Genomic DNA, 19,104 nt, shown 5'->3' on the forward strand with positions numbered 1-19,104 from the left:
TCAGTTTTCTTAAAATACGATGAAGCCTTGATTATTCCAGACGCTTCCACAAATAATTTTACTCTCGACACAGTTTTGCAAGCGTCGACAACATTATTTCACAGCTATCACGATCATTAGAGTGGGAGTCTCGATTCACCCGGAGGGAACTTCACGAGATGAATTAGCTACTTCTTGCTCTTGGATTGCAGCTCTGCCACCCTCTCCTCTGTGCTCTTAAGCGCTTCTCCGTAGATGCTTACCAGCTGAGAGCGGAAAGAAAACAAAGTGCCTCATTTTTTTTTTCTTTATTTTTTTTTTCAATGCATGAAGAATAAGCATGGGAAATCTTACTTCATCAATTTCATCTGGGGTGATTACAAGGGGAGGAGACATCATTATGTTATCCCCAGCAACACGAACAAGCATTCCACGCTTCACGCATTCTGATCCAAAGATTGCTCCTACACCTGAAATCATATCAAAACGTCCCAATTTGTTGAAGCAGATGCCAACACTTCTCTTCCATCAGAAGATTAAGGATCGATAATGCTACGAGTTACCCCATTCGGACGGGAACGGTTCATTTGGAGACTTGTTTTGAGAAAACTCGGTTCCAAGAATCAATCCAATCCCTCGTAACTGCAAAACAATAGGAGTTTTGTATACAGTTGTTCACAATCCATCATGAAGTAGGTATGTTGCTTGAAGATTCCAGAATAGTATATACCTCACCGATAATGGGACTTTCTGAGAATGCTCTGATGCCTTCCTGGAACCTAGGAGAGACAGATTGCACATGCTCAGGAATATTTCTCTCCCTGCAAAACACAGTTAAGAATGGAATTTCAAGATGTTTCCATTGACATATAAAGGGTAGCGACCAGTTTGAATTCCTTCTAGTATTAACGCGAGCGATGACTGCTCTTAGATTGACTAGCAGTATGGCTTAAAGATGCAACCTTTTAGCAGTATTTCATTCCAGAATCGAAAGGCCAAAAGCATGCAGAGAGAAATTTACTTGTAAATCTTAATTGCTTCTAAGGCAACAGCACAAGATACAGGATGGCCAGAGTATGTGAATCCATGGGCAAAAGAACCTAAAGGGAAAAAAAGATCTTGATTAGGAACAATAAGAACAAACACACAAGCAACTACAAAAGTCGGTGAATGTCTTCCTTTTTCATAGATAGGTTATAACATCACCTAGTTTGTTACTTTGAGAATATATAACTTCCACAATTTCTGGGCTAACAAGTATTGCACCAATCGGCATGTACGCTGAAGAAAGGGCCTGCATGATATCAGAAAAGGCAAGCATTTCGTTCTTGTTTCTGGATGTTTCAATTGACTAATATTAAGACTTACTTTTGCGATGGAGACAAGGTCAGGCTGGATCTTAAATTTATCGCATCCAAATGTTGTCCCTAGCCTTCCAAAAGCAGTAATGACCTGACGTAAAACCATTCAAGAGACGACCTTAAACTTGCGTGTTTCCCTCTTTGCAAAGAGAGCATTTGATTTATGAAAAAGTGTTTGAAACCTCATCAGCGATAAAAAGGATATCGTACTTCTTCACAACAGCTTGAACCTGTTGGAAATAAAAAATGAGAAGTCATAAAATATTTAGAAGAAAGGTTAGAAATAAAAATTGTGTAAACCCTAGATTATTGGAAGGACTATCCAGGAAATCTAATTAGCGTACTGCTAACATCAATCACAATGAAGTCAAGGATGGAAGAAATGAAAACACAATCCCACGTCATAAGAAATGTCAAATATGTGCATAAATTTTTACAGTCCTGCATCCTACATAAGCGTATATAAAGAGCCAAGAAACACAATTCACAAAAGGATTGCCAAGAATAAACAGAAACAATTGAGACTAATCTTTCAAAGAAATCCTCACAATTTTGGTAAGCTAGCATATTCCAAATTATAGTCTAATTCCGTAGCATTTTACATTGCACGTGGTCAAAGGAAGTCACCAAAAAGTAAGTTTGATATTGGACATGTTGTTGTATGCATGGCTCATATGAGCAGAAACACACAAGAAAAAAAACCATGATAAAGGAAATAATTCATATGGTAGATGAAAGCGACTAGGCCATATGATTTAGTATTGTCTACATTCAGGATATGGAATAGTATGTTGTGTAACTAAGTTGAAGAAATAACATTTATTAATTTTCAATTTGAGCAAGCGAGTCCATCAATAGAAAGAATTTAATCTGGTCAAAGCTGCCTTCAACTTCTAACTGAAAAAGGTTATACTTTAGACAATGGCCAGAATCCAGATCAAATGAAATATAGACTAACAAACCATGGAAAAAAGAAAAGGTAGGTCTTAAGTTAAAAAAACTCTCAAGCACATAATGTAATAGATCAGGAAAAATTAAAATTATACGGAATAAGAAAATCAGCATTCAAAAATTCATCAAAGTGCCAAAGATTTGGTTAGATAACTATTTTAATCTTGATATAACCAATGTCATGTTTACTTAGAAGGACATACGAGAGAAAAGGAAAATAAAAGAATTTTTTATTTGGAAGTAAATAAATAACGGGCAGGGATGAAATGGACAGAAATGGACATTTCTTTAATTCCATCCATTTCTTCTATTTTATTTCTCTTAAATAGAACAGAAATCGACAGGGATGAAATTTACAAATCTCATAAACACAAAATAAGCAAGCGAGTCAAAATAAGATAAAATTATCCTTTTTGTCTCTTCATTTAAGCTATTTCTTTTCCCTTCTATATGCCTCACCACCGAGTAAACACAGCTTAAGTTCTTGAGTTTAGCATAAGAGCCTATACATGGAGAAACTACAGTTTCTGAACTAATCAAAGAAACTAGAAATTCACCAGCGCTAACCTTTTCAAAATATGTTTTTGGAGGAGGTATAACACCTCCAGCACCCATAACAGGTTCAGCAATGAAAGCAGCGATCTGGATAGAAACTCTAACTTAGCAACCTAACATAAGATATTCTGTTGTAATATTTGTCAAGTATGCGAAACAAAGGAAACACTAACTGTATCTGGTCCTTCTTTCAGAATAAGATTCTCCAAGTTGTTAGCCAATCTAGTTGAAAACTCCTCCTCTGTCTCACCTATTATTCAATTTCAAAAAATAAGAAAGCATTTAAAATCAAACAATATTTAACAAGTGAATAATACAATACCAGCAAGGTGGTACCGCCAGTAGTGAGGACAATCTGTGTGCAAAACAAATGGCACAGGCAGATCGAACTGTTGGTGCAAAGCCGGAAGACTGTAGATGGAGCATGCATATCAAAATGTCAATACTATCAAGAAGAAACTAGACACTGAATAAATAGCTAAGGTCATTTTTGTTATGAAAAATATAACATTATGTTTGGTAAATAGTTTTTGAAAGACAATTTACAAAATATTTTTTCAATAACTTAAGACTTTAAAAATGAGAATTTCCTGAATTATCAGGAAAATGGAAACCAGCTTTCTATGAAAAATATGATATCACGTTTGGTAAAAGAATTGCGCCAAGGAAAGAATCCCGAAAAGAAAAACATATAGGTTCGGAAGTTCCATCATTTTGGAGGCCTATGAAGAAAACATTTAAAAATGAAAATAGACCTGGGCTAAAAAATTTAATGAATCAGTTTGTCCACGAAATAACAATTTGTCCAGAAAAAAGAGGAGCTAATTTGCCGAGAGGAAATAAAAATAACAAAATGTACATTAGGATTACAGATGACAACTGTTGGTATGATAGCTCGTGATCTGTGAAAGAGTTTGTCAATGTGGATTTTGAGAAAATTTTACCCTGAAAGGCTAGCAGATATTAACGTTGATCCATGATACCTGCAGAAAGAACCAATGTGAATGTCCCAATTCAATGATGATAAATTCTTGTCTAAAATCATGTCAAGAGAATTAAGTAAACAGGCACATCTTATGGAATCAGGTAGAAAGTTTACGCTTTTGATCGCGCAATAAATTTCTTCTTGTTTGGCCTTCCCAGTGCATTGTTGTAATACCAGACCAACTTGACCTAGAAGAAGCATTTCTCATCAACAACAGAAACATCTATACTTCTAACTGTTAGTTTGATTGAAACATAGTAAAATAGCATTCATTCAATTCACGGATTATGCCAGTAGACAAGAAAGCAAATGATATAATCAAGAAAATGGGAAACCAAAAATCATATAGCACTTGTTAGTTGTAATTTATACTGAGACATTGACAAGGTAGAACATCTTTGTTATTTTGAATGCATAAGAAAGCAATCTGCCATAAAGAGGATGTAAAACCACCATCAAGATTAGCTAGATAAGGCCTCAGAAATATGGAAAGATGGTGTTGGAGAAACATAAAATGGAGTAACAGGATTTGCTAAAATTGTCAAAGATGGCTCTATTGCCTCAGAAATATGTAAAAGTGTGTGCAACATATTTTAGCTGTACCTGTTTTTTATTTTGATTTTCTTGTTTTCAACTATCCTGTTCTCTTTCTAGTTTCTAGGAACACCTATGTAAATAAACACTGTATATTTCATCCAAGGGCCTTCACAGACAGAAATAATGTTTACATGCTTTATGTTGCTCCAAATAAAGTTGAGCACTAGAAGGAATCTACAAAAGCACTACAAAGGGTTTAGATCATGAAATCTTCAAACAACGAGTTACCAATAGTAGGCCAATGTGCAAAGGAAACAAATACAGTGAGTAAATAGTTAATTCCAATACAAGGTAGATAAAATCACCTGGGAGTCATTAGCTTCTGAACCACTGTTGGTGAAGAAGACCTTGCCCATTTTTCTTGCAGTGAAAGTATCAAGAATTTCCTTAGCAAGATCCTAATTTAAAAAAATTAAACTATTTCAACTGTAATAAATGGTAATATATGTAATTACACACCTGAAAATGTTTGGCATTGATAAACAAAATATACAAGATAATTACATGAGAAACAACAAAGCCCATGTGTACCATATATATCGGAGGCAAAAGAACTAAATTGGGACTTGGCTAACTGATCTATATCAGAGCGTAGAATAATTAAGAATTATAACTAGAAAAAATGTATTCATACCAGGGATGGTTTTGTGGTCCGATTCCAGAAGGAATGATAGAATGGTAGCTTATTTAATTGTGCAGTCGCAGCTGCAACAAGACGCGGTTCATTTCCACCTAAAATATTAATGTCTGATGTTAGATAGCAGGAGATGGTTTTGTGAAAAAAAAGATCTACCAGATTTTAATTACAGAAAATATGCGTCTGTGTAGTTTATTGGCAAATATAGACGTCAAGAGGCATATTTTTGGTACAGGTTAATAAGATGGAAGAAAAAGATAGCAATAGATAAGAAATGCTTTTATAAATGAGGAAAGGACATGCACGAAGCTCCTACCAATTTGGATCCCGGGGAGGGTCGGACCACATTGAATCTACTGTATGCAACCTTACCTTGTAAGGCAAGTGGTTGTTTGTGCGACTTGAACCCATGACCACAAGATGATACAGTAGCAACTTTACCGTTGCGCTAAGGGTATAAATGATGAAAGCAAAATCTAAAACAGATGCCAATTACCTAAAGCTGTACACCACAACCCAGCAAGAGAATCAAGATACTTCTTCCCATTAATGTCATAAACATAGGAGCCCTGCAATCATTTATAGCATTAATATTATGAAGAAACATTATCTCACACAGAAAATGTGCATCACACCAGCGACAACCTACTACTGATATAAATTTTAGAGGTAGAATTTGCAACTTGTTAATGGATATGCTCAGCTACTCATATAAGAAAAGACATAAAATGGATTCTAAATCTTAAGATAACAACACAGAATCCCATGTTTCTTGCAGAGATAGACTGTAAGAATAAATTATTTCAATTGACTAACAATACAAAATTGGATAATCAAAATGAAGCATGGAACATACCAAAAATTTCAATTTATTACATAAAATTAAGATGTCTTTAAAACGACAAAAATTGCCACAATTTCAATTCTAAGAGAATACTACAACAACCAAACCTTATCTCACTAGGTGAGGTCGGCTATGTAGGCTCTATCCCCTAATATCTTATCATCTATACTTGAATAAATTTTAACTTTTTTTATTATTGTTAACCAAGTCTTTTTTGGTATTCCTCTTCCTCATTCAATGTGCGTATTTATCATAGTTTCAAATTGGGGAGCATTTATTGGTCATCTAAGTACATATTCGTACCATCTTAAATGTGTCTCTCGGAGTTTTTCCTTAATAAATGCAACTCCGACTTTCTCTCTAATGCTCTCATTTCTTATTCTGTTCATCCTTATATGTCCACACATTTGCTTTAACATCCTCATCTCATCTCTGCAACTCACATCTTTGGCTCATATGCTAGAGTCATAGCTTAACATTCAACGTCATATAACATAGCAAGTCTAACCGTTGTTTTGTAGAACTTTCCTTTAAGTTTTAGAGGTACTTTACGATCACATAAAACACCCGACACTCTCCTCCATTTCAACCATCTTGCTTGATTCTATTGCTTGTATTCTATGCAAGACATCTTTCTCAATTCCTCCATTAGTTTGATTCTAAATACTTAAAGCTCTTAGACAACTCGTCATCTCCTATCTTAACAATTATCTCATTACATCTAATATTGTCAAACTTAAATTCCATATATTTTGTCTTTACTCTACTAAACCTAAAACCTTTCACTTCTAGTGTTTCCCGCGAAAATTCTAGTTTAGCATTTACTTATTCACGTGTCTCATCTACCAAAACAATATCATTTATAAACAACATGCATTGTACTATATCCATGATTAGTGCAAAAAGATATATACTTAGAAATAATCCTTAATGTAACCTTATCTTTATTGAAAATGCTTCAATTAATCCGCCTAAAATGCATGTCCTTAATTAGTTCAATATATGCTACGTTAACACCTCTCTTTTCTAGAATATAATTTCTCCTGGGACTCTATCATAAGCTTTTTCTAAATTAATAAATATCATTTGTGGATCTTGCTTTTGCTCCAGATAATTTTCAATTAATTGTTAGAGAAGATGTATAGCTTCTATTGTCGACCTTCTAGATATGAACCCAAATTCATTTTCGATCACCGTAGTCTTCTTCCTTAATCTTATTCTATTACTCTTTTCCAAAATTTCATGGTATAACTCATTAGTTTAATACCCCTATAGTTTGTACAATTTTGTATGTCTCCTTTGTTCTTATATAAGGGAACTAGAGTATTTACCCTTCATTGATTAGACACTTTTTTCGTTTTCAATATCATGTTAAATAATTTTGTAAGTCATTCAATATCTTGTTAATTCTAAGAGAATAATAAAAATTATTTCTAAGAGCTTGATTTCTCATGCAAAGCCAAATAAACACATGAAACATTGATCCTTTCCCATAGTTAAAATAGAGCATCAAATATTACCTAATTTCTTTCCAAACACAAAATAATCTGCAACAAAAGAAAATCAATGAAAAAAGTAGCAAGCCACAAAGACAATAGCGGCGATATGAAGGTTGCAATGGTTCATCTGATCTATTGTGTAATTTTTAAGAGTTTGAAATACATTTCTGATGCAATATGTCATAAACAAAGATACATACAAGTTAACCACACAAAATCAGTGGCTTACTTCTGATCTATCAATAACTAGAGGATGTTGATCGTTGGTTTGCCATCCAGCAGTAAATGGTGCCAACATATCATGTCCCTTGAACCTAACAGAAATATCATTTAAGATGGAAGACAAATCTAAAACATAGGTAAACAAACAATATCTTCCAGAGGTACAGGGAGATGATAATGAACAATATTCCATGAAGAAATCTATTTTGATGAAAGACACAGGACAAACCCCTTTTCTTCCATTGATTCCGATTGAAGAGAAGTCTCTGAGCTCATTAACCTTGTGGCTGTCAAAGTTGAGCATTTGGGTACATGTTCCTGAGACCACCCCATAGATGTAATAAGTCTGATGAATGACCCAGCCTGCAATTAAGAAAGTAAAGAATATTCAGAGATGCAAGTCGACTATAAAAGGTCGCAACCCCAAACAATCACCCAATCTTTCGTAGTAGCAATGGAGAACAACTATGTAGCAAAAAACATAAACATAAATATGCAAGTAAAATAATTCAGATTTCAAAACAATGGTAAATTCCTATAATAGACACGCAAGCAAATCAATTTAAAACCAATTGACTATTCTCCTAAAGGCAAGGGTAATAAGTTATATTTTCTGAATATTCATTCTGTTGAAAAAACAAAACAGGGTCCAAGGATGTAATCAGCCCACTTGTGTATTTAATACAACAAGAATTATGCATGCAAAGTGGATCCATAAAATTATCGCAACCACATCACCAACTCCAAGAAAATAGGAATTACGAATTCTCCACTGTACCGGTATTTAGTTTTTTCAGGATTTGCATTGCACATCCACTTCCTATACAAATCTCTTGGCTACATCGACTCGGGCAGATGAAGAAGCGGAGGGAGGTGGGAGGGGAGAAAAGGGGTTTCAAATCTATCATGCTATTTACTTGTACGGAAGGAGGCGAGATGGAGATGACGAGACTTCTCTGGATAGACTAGGTGGCGCCTTCAACGGCGAATACCAACACCAATGCTGCGCTTCAATATTCCCTTCTCCAACTCCTCGGCGTCCTCCATCCCTAGTCCCAATCGAAATGGTCGTGCGAACGGGAACAAGAACGCAGCTAGCCCGGAAGAGCCGCAGCCGCAAGGGCACTAGTAGTCCCGAATAGATCGCAGGGGAGCGGAGAAGAGCACTTTTGAAGCAACAATGCTTCGTTAACGAACACAGGAAAAAAAAAATCGCCGGTCGCTTTGGAGAAGAACCAACCATCTCTAATGATTGTTTCATGCAACAAAAAATGAATCTCGGAATTTTGAACACCCAATAGATCTAATCTTAAAAACTAGACACCAACCTTGGAAGGCCTGGATCGGAGAAGAACGCCGGCCATGATCGGAGAAGAACAGAGATGAAGGATCAAATCAAGGAGCAAAAGCGAAGGATACACCTGGACGATAGGAATATTAAGGGACCAAAAACACCATTAAATAGTGTGTGGAAATGAAGATACCATGATTAGTCAATTATTATATAAAATGTTAATTACTTTCCATTTTTTTACCGATAATATTATTAATAGAGGATTTTGAACTTTTATTAATAAAGAATTTTGGATGAATTTCTGTATCGAAATTCATGAAAAATAAAATGAGGATTTATTAAATTATATAAGGATATTTTTTTAAAAAATATTAAAATAATTTTTTTAAAAAAAAAAATTCTATACTTTTTTAAAAATAATTTATAAACTCCAAAATAATTTATTTTGACAGCTTATAAATTATTTGAAAAAAAAATTATCAAACAAATTTAAAAAATTTATAAGTTCTAAAACAACTTATAAACTATTTTAGAGAACTTATAAACTCAGTCAAACATCCTCTTAATTGATTTAACTTCGATTAGAAAAGGTATCATTAGCCTTTTAGATAAAGTAATAGCAATTATTTAAATGCATACACTTAATTAAGAAGATGAAAACTAGATGCAAAAACTTATGGTTCCAATAATTTATGCAAAAACTTTGATTCAACTTCGACTTCATAACTTGATACTGTATTTATTAAATGAATGAAGTTGGAGGATGATATAGTTTAAATGCAATAGGGAAGGGTTGAAGCATCAGCACTTGATTTATTGCAGTATTGTAAACAGATGTCCCATGCATGCGAATTTTAGGCAAGTACAGATGTTTGCATCTCATCCTTATCTCTTTGTTCAAAAATAAGAACTGAGGAACACGTCTCTTCGGTCCAAGTAACAAGTATGGAACTCCGAGAAGCAGGCTTGGAAGTTGCGTGTACAGAGGTCAAAATGCCAAGAGAGGCTGAAATCACCAACTCAACAGAGTGAGAACTTGGAAAATATGACAAGCAGCTGATAAAATTGACTTCAAAAGTGGATTAAGGTAGCGTGCAGTTAACACCGGTACGCAATTTATTGAAATTTCAGCAAAAGTTCCAGTAGGACATCTCTGTAGTCGAAGCTGAGAAATTGCCAATTTTGTTCAGGCATTGTCAAGAGCAAGGACACCAGGAAGAGGCTTGCCCTCCAAGAGCTCTAAGCTAGCACCTCCTCCAGTAGAGATGTGACTCATCTTGTCCGCGAGTCCCGCCTTCTCCACGGCTGCTACAGAATCGCCACCTCCAATGATGGTGGTGACTCCTTTACCACTCAATTCAGCCAACTTCTTTGCAATTGCCTGCGTGCAAATCAGAATTGAATAATCCACTATCAAATAACCAAAAATTGCAATGGTCGGAAGTGCTTCATTGTCTGCAATAAATTACCTCAGTTCCTATTGCGAATTTTTCAAATTCAAATACGCCCATAGGTCCATTCCAAATGATCGTCTTGGTGCTCTCCAAGGTTTGGCTGAATGTGTTGATGGAATCAGGACCAACATCAAGACCCATCCAGCCATCAGGTATTTTGGATGCTGGTACAAGCTGCAGAAACAAAATTTCTATTCAAAATAGAAGACAACATCTCGTGGACAATTGTGAATATATCATTAATCTAAACATTCTGTCCAGTTAATCATAGAAACTAGAACAACAAAAAAATTGTGTATTGATAAGGAAATTTGGCTAAGCCGCGCAAGTCCAGCTAGACTATATAAAGTTCAAGGACAAACCTTGCTATTTGCATCAGCTGCAAACTTGTCAGCTACAACTACATCAGTGGGCAACAAGAGTGAAACTCCTTTAGATTTTGCTTTCTCAAGAAGAGACGTGGCAAGCTCAAGTTTGTCTTCCTCAACCAGAGATGAACCAACAGAATGCCCCTGTGCCTTGTAGAATGTGAAAATCATTCCTCCGCCAAGGATAAGAATGTCTACCTTCTCCAACAGTGATTCTATCACCCCAATCTTGGAGGAAACCTTAGACCCACCCACAATGGCAGCAAAAGGCTTCTTGGGATTGGCAACAGCACCAACAAGATAATCAAGCTCCTGACACAACAGAATTTACAATTTGTTTTAACGACCTGATAATGAATAATGTAACCTACTACAAAAAAGGTAAAAGTTGTTTTTAATCAAAGAAAGTTGCATTGTGATTCACAGCAACAACCATTAGATAGCAATTGCAAAACCAAGGCAGATGAACTAATAGTGAAATACCGTCCAAGGTATATACACCAAAATCAGAAACTAATACCTAGGTTGTTAGTTTCTTCAAAGAAAATGTTTAACTTGAGCTAATACTCCCCTTTATGTGTGCATGAGAATTGGACTCCCACTTTGGCATCATGATTAAAGTTGATTAGTTCACCACTTGCCTCAAATTCTCAAACTCTTAAGAAAAGATAGCGATCTATACCAATAGTAGATGAACTAATGCAATTAACAGATTGAAGCCAATTATACCAAAAAATGCATAGACAGATGGCATGCACACTAAGCTTTTCTTTGATCCTATGCACCTAATCTGGACTTAATATAATTGTTCTTCATTATAAGGCTTTGGTTCCATCTGCAATGAAAGAACTCATCTAAATCTTTCGTCGAACCACAGCAATGCCTTGGTGCTAGAAATGAGTTGCTGTCCTCTTGAGTTAATTTCGAATTTGTTATGTGAAAGTTATAAGAATTATGATTGCAAGGCTCTCAAGTGAGATTAAAAATTCAATGGACTGAAGGTTTCAATTCACTGAGAGAAATCCCTTGTTGTTATAGAAAGAAAAGAAAAGTGAATGGAATATTGCCAGTTCAATTCAAATAAAACTAATACCTTCTGCATGAGAAATCCAGCAACAGATGGCTTTAAAAATTTGGCAACTCCCTCTGTTGAAGCATGAGCTCTATGGGCGGTGCCAAAAGCATCATTGACATACAGATCAGCCAAGGACGCCAACTTCTTTGCAAATTCTGGATCATTCTTCTCTTCCTCTTTGTAGAATCTTACATTCTCAAGTAGCAGGACACCTCCATCTGGTAATGCAGCAACCAGCTTCTCAACTTCCTCTCCAATACAATCATTGGCCATTACAACCTAGTTAAGTAAATCAAAATATTATATCAAAAAAATAAAGCAACAAGATTCCAGCAGGAAAAATAATTAATCACTAGGGAGGGGCACATGCTCTTTATATGCAAACGCCATAAACCGCACACTCTCTTTATATAGAAACACCATAAGTCGCACGCCAAACCACTGGGACTACATGGAGCATCCTAACTTCAATATGCTTCCTCAATCCCATTATAAAGTGTGGGGTATCCTAACTAAAAATTAATGGAAAATTTTACCTGAATGCCAAGAAGCTCAGATAGCCTAGGCACAAGAGGCTTCAAGCTGTATTTTGGAGTGACACCTTTTGGGCGACCCTATAAATTTAAAGGTCAACGTCAGTTCCATGTTGGATATATGAATTAGTCCAATATGCAAACACAATTTCAAAGAAGCTGGTATGTAAAACATGTAAACATTACAACACATTTGAAATATTAAGTAAATTTAAAACGTACAAACAGCTTTATGTTGATTCAGGAAGGGGCATACATAAAAGTTTCCATTTTTTTAAAAATAGAAAATCGACTAGAAGTTGGTGACTGAATCTTACAAATAAAATTTTTCCATTTACAAACATATAAGGCCAACCAAATTCTGGATCATACGTTCCAGTGTAGCGTATGAATAGCAAGGTAATCTCATACTCATAAAAGAATATTGAAAGGGAAATTTTAGGCAATAATTGCAACAGATTACATTCACTGAAATCTCAGGTTCTCATAAGTCATAAAGGGAAAGGCTGCCCACAACATGGGATAAAATATTAAGAAAGTAAAAAACAACAAGACAAAATGGATGATACAAATAAGTTATCTGCAGCCAGTACGATACCATTACCACTTTCATCTTATGATCTTAGGTAGCCATCAAGCCATTAAGGTGAAAAATCAGTATGCGGAGAGCTACATAAATTGATTTAGCATGTCAGACACTGTTTCTAGTGGAAAAAGATGCAAAATGAAGTTAATCTAAGCCTTTATTTCCAGATATGTAATTATTCAAGCCTTTCCATTATGCAAGGGCTAGAAAATGATAGACACTCCAAATATGCCTAATATAGTCAGAATATCAGCAGTTTGGCGCCCATAGTAAGCTAGCAACCTACAATTTTTCCTGCACCACCTTCCATCTGGCCCATTTCTCCCTTTGATTTATGCACGACATGCGTGATGAAATATAAAATAACCTAGATTTTAAAACAGACACCACTGAATTGAAATTGAATATACGGGAGAGTCTTTAAGTCAAATGAGGTATTCCGTGTTGATAGCTATTAGAAATCTAGGGAACTATAATCTACAAAACCGTCCTTTTAGGTTGTTTTCTTGATTCACTCCAAGATAAAGTTTCTGATTTTTAGATAATAACACTGCGCGCGAAGAAAATGAGTAAACACGCGATAAACGAAGTCCTAAAAAGAAAGGAAAAAAAATTGTAAGAGAGATCGATCTACTAAAAGCCCAGGGAAGAGACGAGATAAACTAATATATAACTAAAAAAACAACAATCTGATGACCAAACAACGCAATATAAAAACTAGATCGATTTAAGTGACTAGGGGTCACCAGATGGCTAGAGAGGATGATCCTAGCGCCATGCTCAATCAAGTATTTGATCGTGGGAACTGCAGCACGGATCCGGGTGTCATCGGTGATCTTCTGGTTCTCGTCCAAGGGGACGTTGAGATCCACCCTCACGAACACCCTCTTCCCCTTTAGGTCGGCTTCCTTGAGGGCACCAACACTCTTCTTCGTCGCCATTGTTTGATCTCCGATCGGCAGAAAGAAACGATGCTCGAGGGATGCAATGGATCGATGCGATTGCGATTCAAACCCAACGATAAGCAGCGGCTGCAGCAAATGGATAAGAGATGCTTGTGCCTTCGATCGATATGCTTTATATAGGACGATCGAGCGAACCGCGCAGATTAGAGTGTTCCTAATTGCTACGGTGCGCTAGGTTGGATTTGGAATCTACGGGCCGCCGAGGATTTGGGCTCGTAACGGTGGGCTGTAATTTGACGGCCAGGATTGTCGAAGTAACTGATTGGACCGTCTACGATTGGCATCGTTTTCGGAATGGTGTCTTTGTTGACCGCTGACGCGTCGAATCGTGGTTGGTTGACGCCGAGGTCGACGGGCACAACGCAATCGAGTTTGAATCGAATGGAAGACTCCAGGCACGTGATACCCACGTGTTAAAAACATTTAAGATCCAAAAATTTAGGAGTAAAATTTTCATTTTTCAAGTTGCCCAAGAAGTTTCTTTGAATTAGTAAATTCACACTCTAGAACATATATAATGACCTTCGAAATTTCTAGTTCATGAAAGAAATATGATCCGAGGTAGATAGTGAAACAAGAAATTGAATATCCAGAAAAAAAAAGTTATACAAGGTATTTACATTTGCAAAACTCAACGAGTGTAGAATTAGAGCCATCAGCTATTCACCGGAACAATGGATTTCCTAACAGACGGCATCCTTGCAGCTTTGGAGTCATTCTGTTACACATTTGAAGGCTTAATCTTTCATAGTCGCGACGTCTTTTGATCAAAAAGTATCTTTTCACCCTTTGAACGATAAGCAATGCAGAAATTCAAATCTCAGTCATGGCGGAATGGAATTTGAACCATTTGACAGGTTCTAGAGCTGGAACGTAAGCTTCAGCCTGTTTTCTAGTTAAGGAGTAATTCCGGGAACATAGGGAACAGCAGGCTTGGGCTTTTTCGTTTTATCAACCATAACAGCTTGGGTCATTAGGACAATTCCAGCTATTGATGCTGCATTCTGGAGGGCACATCTTGCGACTCTGCAGGGATCCACCACACCGGATTCAAAAAGATCTTCAAACTCATTGGTCATTGCATTGTAACCAACTCCCCATTCACTTTCAAGAAGTTTTTCCACAATGACTGAACCATCATACCCAGCATTTCTGGCTATTGAAGCGGCAGGTACAAGAAGCGCCTACAAGATTCCTCAAACGGATAAGTTTGGAATTACCCTTCAGTGGAATCATACCAACAAAGAAATAGAACGTTTGTAATGATGAAGCAGTTGAATTAGTGTGGTTCTACAAACCAGCGTTTAAGTGCACAATGCTTATGGGCGAGAAGTATTGTAAATTATTCTAGCAGAACACCAATGTCAAAATTCCAGGACTATTGATTTCTAATCCTAGTTTTGCAAAAGGAATGCTTTATGGTATTTCAAATCAATTCAGAACAGTAGTATGCTATTTTTTAGTTGTAAGCCTTAACCAATGAAGAAGCAGAAAAAAAAAGAGAGGAAAAGAGATTAGACCTTTCCAATTATCTCAGCACCAATCTTCTCATCCGAGTCTTCAAGCATATCAATTATGGGTGGAATATGCTTGGATAACTGGACGTATACAGCCCCACCGCCTGGTGCTATACCCTCAGCCATGGCAGCAAAAGTTGCATTTTTTGCATCCTCAATTCTAAGTTTCCTGTCCTCAAGTTCAGCTTCAGTCGGAGCACCTACCTAAATATCATTTGCATTTCTTCAGAATACAAGAAACATCATGATAACTCAAATTGAAACAATCCAACTTTGGATTTACTTGGAATTCCTTTTCACTATGTGGAATTTGAAAATTATATGCGTGAGAATGTTCTCTAGTCTAGACTGTACTACCAGGAGTTTTAAGTGGAAGAAAATAATGCAGAGTGCAGACCTTGATTACAGCTACACCGCTAGAAAGCTTTGCTATCCTCTCAGACAACTTCTTTGATAGGTACGAACTATCTACATCAGCCAAATCTTTCTTTATCTGTGAAATTCTTGCCTGTATCTCAGCTTTCATAGATGGATCAGCAACAATGGTTGTTGACTTACTCGTTATAGTCACTTTCTGTGCAATACCTAGCTGGTCCGATGTTACATCTCTAAGCATTAAACCTAGCTCACTAGCAATAAAATCTGCACCTGTCTCTTGCAATATAAATAGAAGTAAGATCCGAACTTTGAACATGACATCAGAAGGAATTGTGAAGAGCAAATTGGACAATCACACAAGCAGTGTAGAGAAAAAAATGGAACTAATAATTATGAATAACAAGGTTATTTAAATTCACAACAAAATAAAGGCAAACTGAAAAGCTAGAATTTTACAAAATCCAAGACTTAGTATTCTCCAGTTATACTTAGCTAATAATTGGCATCACTTAAGATGCCTATACGAATAAATTTCATAAAAGAAAATTTTAGCAATGCTGTTAGTTTGACTACAGAAGTCAAAACGTGATACTCCTTTGATTGATAACATGTCAATGACACTCTGCATCTGAAGTAAAATACAATACAATTTTTTTTTCATATAATTAGGTAGAAGATGTGCAGATTCTAACCTGTCATGAGAGCAATATCCTGCAGAAGAGCCTTCTTGCCTTCCAAAATTCCAGGACAATTGATGACTGCAACATTTAAAACACCTTGTTGTTTGTTGAGGACCAGTGTTGCATGCACTTGATTTGAGATGTCTTCAGCAATAATGAGCAACGGAACACTAAGCTGAGTTGCTTTTTCTAACAGAGGAACAATGTCACCAATATTTACCACCTTTTGATCAGTAACTAGAACTCTAGCATTCTCAAACTCAACAATTTGTTTATCCTGGTTAGTTATGAAATGAGGTGATATATAACCCTTGTCTATCTGCGAAGATCAAGCACAGATATTACTAGCATTTCCATTGAGTAAAGCTAAGAGGTTTGTTCCATTTTCAACTACCTTCATTCCTTCCTCCACCTCTATTGTTGTATCAAAAGATGACGATGATTCAATTGATATTACTCCATCGCGACCAATTTTTTCTATAGCAGCCGCCAAAAGATTCCCAACAAAGTTATCATTTCCAGCAGAGATTGCAGCGACAGCTGAAGGTAGAAAAGTCTAATTGATGTGTTGATAATTGATACTATGGGCTCCCACCTTAAGAAGAAATAAAGTCTTACCTTGAATATCCTCTTTTCCATTTACAGGGATGGATTTACTCCTCAATACTTGAGTTAGTTCATGAACTGTTTTATCTATACCTTTCTTTAAAGAAACAGGATTAGCCCCAGAAGTAACTGCCAATAGACCCAACTTGATGATTTCTCGAGCCAACACAATTGCTGTTGTGGTACCATCACCAGCAGAATCATTTGTCTTTTTTGCTACCTGTTCAGATTGGCATGGAAGATAAAATAAAATTTAATAATTTCAGCATTGAATGGAATGGAGTGTGTAAAGACACGAGCAGGAAAATCACACGCCTCTTGGATTAACATTGCTCCAGCATTTTCTATTCCATCAGGCAGTGAAATGGCCTGAGCAATTGTCACGCCATCATTGATTACTTTTGGAACTTCTTTCTCATCAAGAACCACATTTCTCCCTGTTTATACGGCATTAAACAAATTAATGTCTCCCATGGTATTGTATTTATTCGTAGACAATGTTGAAATTATAAATTTCATAATGGATAATTACTCATACATCCAAACAGGGTGTTAGATGGCCATGCCTATGTAATAGTAAAGCATGTAGATACAGCACACCTAATTGTTCAAAGGGACCTTTTCTCGTATTAGAATTGTAAACCTTAATTGAAAAGACAAACAATACTTTTCACTAGACAGGAGTTTCTTCTGCAAACAAGATTGTAACAGAAATGCGTGAAAAATAAATAATTGTACACAGTGATGCAGAAACCCAATAAGATGTGACGTAATATCTATGAATTCAAACATTCAAGTTTGAACTTGAAGAAAAACAATGAAGATGGACCATGTTAACTTCGCTTTAGTTTACGTCCTAACCACATATCTACCAGAAATCGACAGAACTTGTTCATGGCAGAGGGGGCAATATAACAAGCATTCAAATACAAAATGGATCAAGAGGGAAAGCTAAACACGATGTGACTGCAAACATTATTATAGAACAACTCAAAATATCACTCTAGAGGTTCAGGACTGCAAACGCTAAGAATCAAAACCAAAACCTTTAGGTCCCAACGTAACGGTAACAGCATCAGCGAGTTTATCGATCCCAGCTAGCAATGCCCTTCTGCAATCATTGTCAAAAGTTATCCTCTTATGGCCAGCCGTTACGGCAAAATTCCTCTGGAAAAATGATCTTTTTGGCGCGATTTGTACCCTTCTCCAATCCCAAACGCTCTGCAGAGAAGAGCATCAACTATTGGTTAAGAAGAGGTAAATATAAATAAATATCGACCAAAAAAAAAACAAAGAGATAAAATGGAGAAGAGGGCAAGAACCTCACAGGAAAAGATATGTTTTTAGCCGAGAAGAGAGCGGAACAGGATGAGAGGTGCATCTCGCCGACTAATGGAGTTGCAAACGCTGCGCTAATGTTATACCAGTGGAGAACGAAGAGGACTGAAGAGCTCTTCCCCGTTTACCCCAGTGGAGAACGAAAGGAGAGGGGACGGAGTCGTTTTCCGCGGGAGGACGAGGTTCTTCTTCGCGGAATCGGGGTGTCTTTACCCGCCGGAGCTCTGGCGGGAGCGGGGGGTGCGCTGAGGGCGAGGGGGGAGCGGGCGTCGACGGCGAGGGCGTGCAGGCTCGAGGAGACGAGGGAGGGCTTTTACTGGAAAGTGTTCGGGGTTTTCTCCTTGATCAGTTAAGGCTGTCCATACGATGCATGATCTAAGGTCGATGATGCAACACGAGAGTTGTTATTTGGGCGAGCTAAGCATCGGGAGACAAGATCCTTTGGTCACAAAAGAATGATTGGATTATGATTGTGATCTTATCGCAATATATTACGATTCCTTCTTGAGTTATCTGTCTCCTAAATTATAGTTTAAATTGAGATGAATGACGGTAGATAGTTCGAAGGTTGCTTGGCGCTGAGTGAGAGTGTCTTCGGGTGGTCTTTGTCTATCCGTCTTAACTCGAATTATAATCTAGGGGACGTTGAATCAAAGAGGGATCACAATCAATTACGATCG

At 36.7% G+C, this 19,104-nt stretch overlaps 3 protein-coding genes across 4 annotated transcripts; all 3 read right to left on the reverse strand.

Moving 5' to 3' along the window:
- Window positions 1-2: 2 nt before the first annotated feature.
- Window positions 3-9,109, reverse strand: LOC122000733 (probable gamma-aminobutyrate transaminase 3, mitochondrial). Its single transcript, XM_042555171.1, has 19 exons — window positions 8,959-9,109; window positions 7,860-7,993; window positions 7,638-7,722; window positions 5,562-5,634; window positions 5,063-5,160; window positions 4,734-4,826; window positions 3,946-4,019; window positions 3,791-3,829; window positions 3,169-3,257; window positions 3,020-3,096; window positions 2,859-2,933; window positions 1,523-1,570; window positions 1,348-1,431; window positions 1,186-1,273; window positions 1,001-1,079; window positions 710-800; window positions 543-621; window positions 334-449; window positions 3-245 (listed from the first exon to the last, which is right to left on the reverse strand). The coding sequence occupies exons 1-19, from the start codon at window positions 8,992-8,994 to the stop codon at window positions 168-170; spliced, it is 1,536 nt and encodes a 511-aa protein (XP_042411105.1). The 5' UTR covers window positions 8,995-9,109; the 3' UTR covers window positions 3-167.
- A 604-nt stretch (window positions 9,110-9,713) lies between these two features.
- LOC122000734 (phosphoglycerate kinase, cytosolic) lies at window positions 9,714-14,003 on the reverse strand. The gene is made up of 6 exons (XM_042555172.1): window positions 13,687-14,003; window positions 12,358-12,435; window positions 11,840-12,100; window positions 10,741-11,058; window positions 10,394-10,552; window positions 9,714-10,305 (listed from the first exon to the last, which is right to left on the reverse strand). Exons 1-6 carry the CDS (start codon window positions 13,879-13,881, stop codon window positions 10,111-10,113), a joined length of 1,206 nt encoding a protein of 401 aa, XP_042411106.1. The 5' UTR covers window positions 13,882-14,003; the 3' UTR covers window positions 9,714-10,110.
- Window positions 14,004-14,469: 466 nt separating this feature from the next.
- LOC122000735 (chaperonin 60 subunit alpha 2, chloroplastic-like) lies at window positions 14,470-18,777 on the reverse strand. 2 transcript variants are annotated; one of them, XM_042555173.1, is made up of 9 exons: window positions 18,414-18,777; window positions 18,133-18,307; window positions 17,402-17,523; window positions 17,099-17,306; window positions 16,875-17,020; window positions 16,493-16,799; window positions 15,820-16,070; window positions 15,426-15,626; window positions 14,470-15,089 (listed from the first exon to the last, which is right to left on the reverse strand). In XM_042555173.1, exons 1-9 carry the CDS (start codon window positions 18,465-18,467, stop codon window positions 14,802-14,804), a joined length of 1,752 nt encoding a protein of 583 aa, XP_042411107.1. In that variant the 5' UTR covers window positions 18,468-18,777; the 3' UTR covers window positions 14,470-14,801. The 2 variants fall into 2 exon arrangements, with proteins under 2 accessions (XP_042411107.1, XP_042411108.1); XM_042555174.1 differs by having other exon boundaries at window positions 18,409-18,775.
- Between the last annotated feature and the right edge of the window lie 327 nt (window positions 18,778-19,104).

The sequence above is a fragment of the Zingiber officinale genome, chromosome 7A (assembly GCF_018446385.1).
Source record: "Zingiber officinale cultivar Zhangliang chromosome 7A, Zo_v1.1, whole genome shotgun sequence".
Lineage (NCBI taxonomy): Eukaryota > Viridiplantae > Streptophyta > Magnoliopsida > Zingiberales > Zingiberaceae > Zingiber > Zingiber officinale.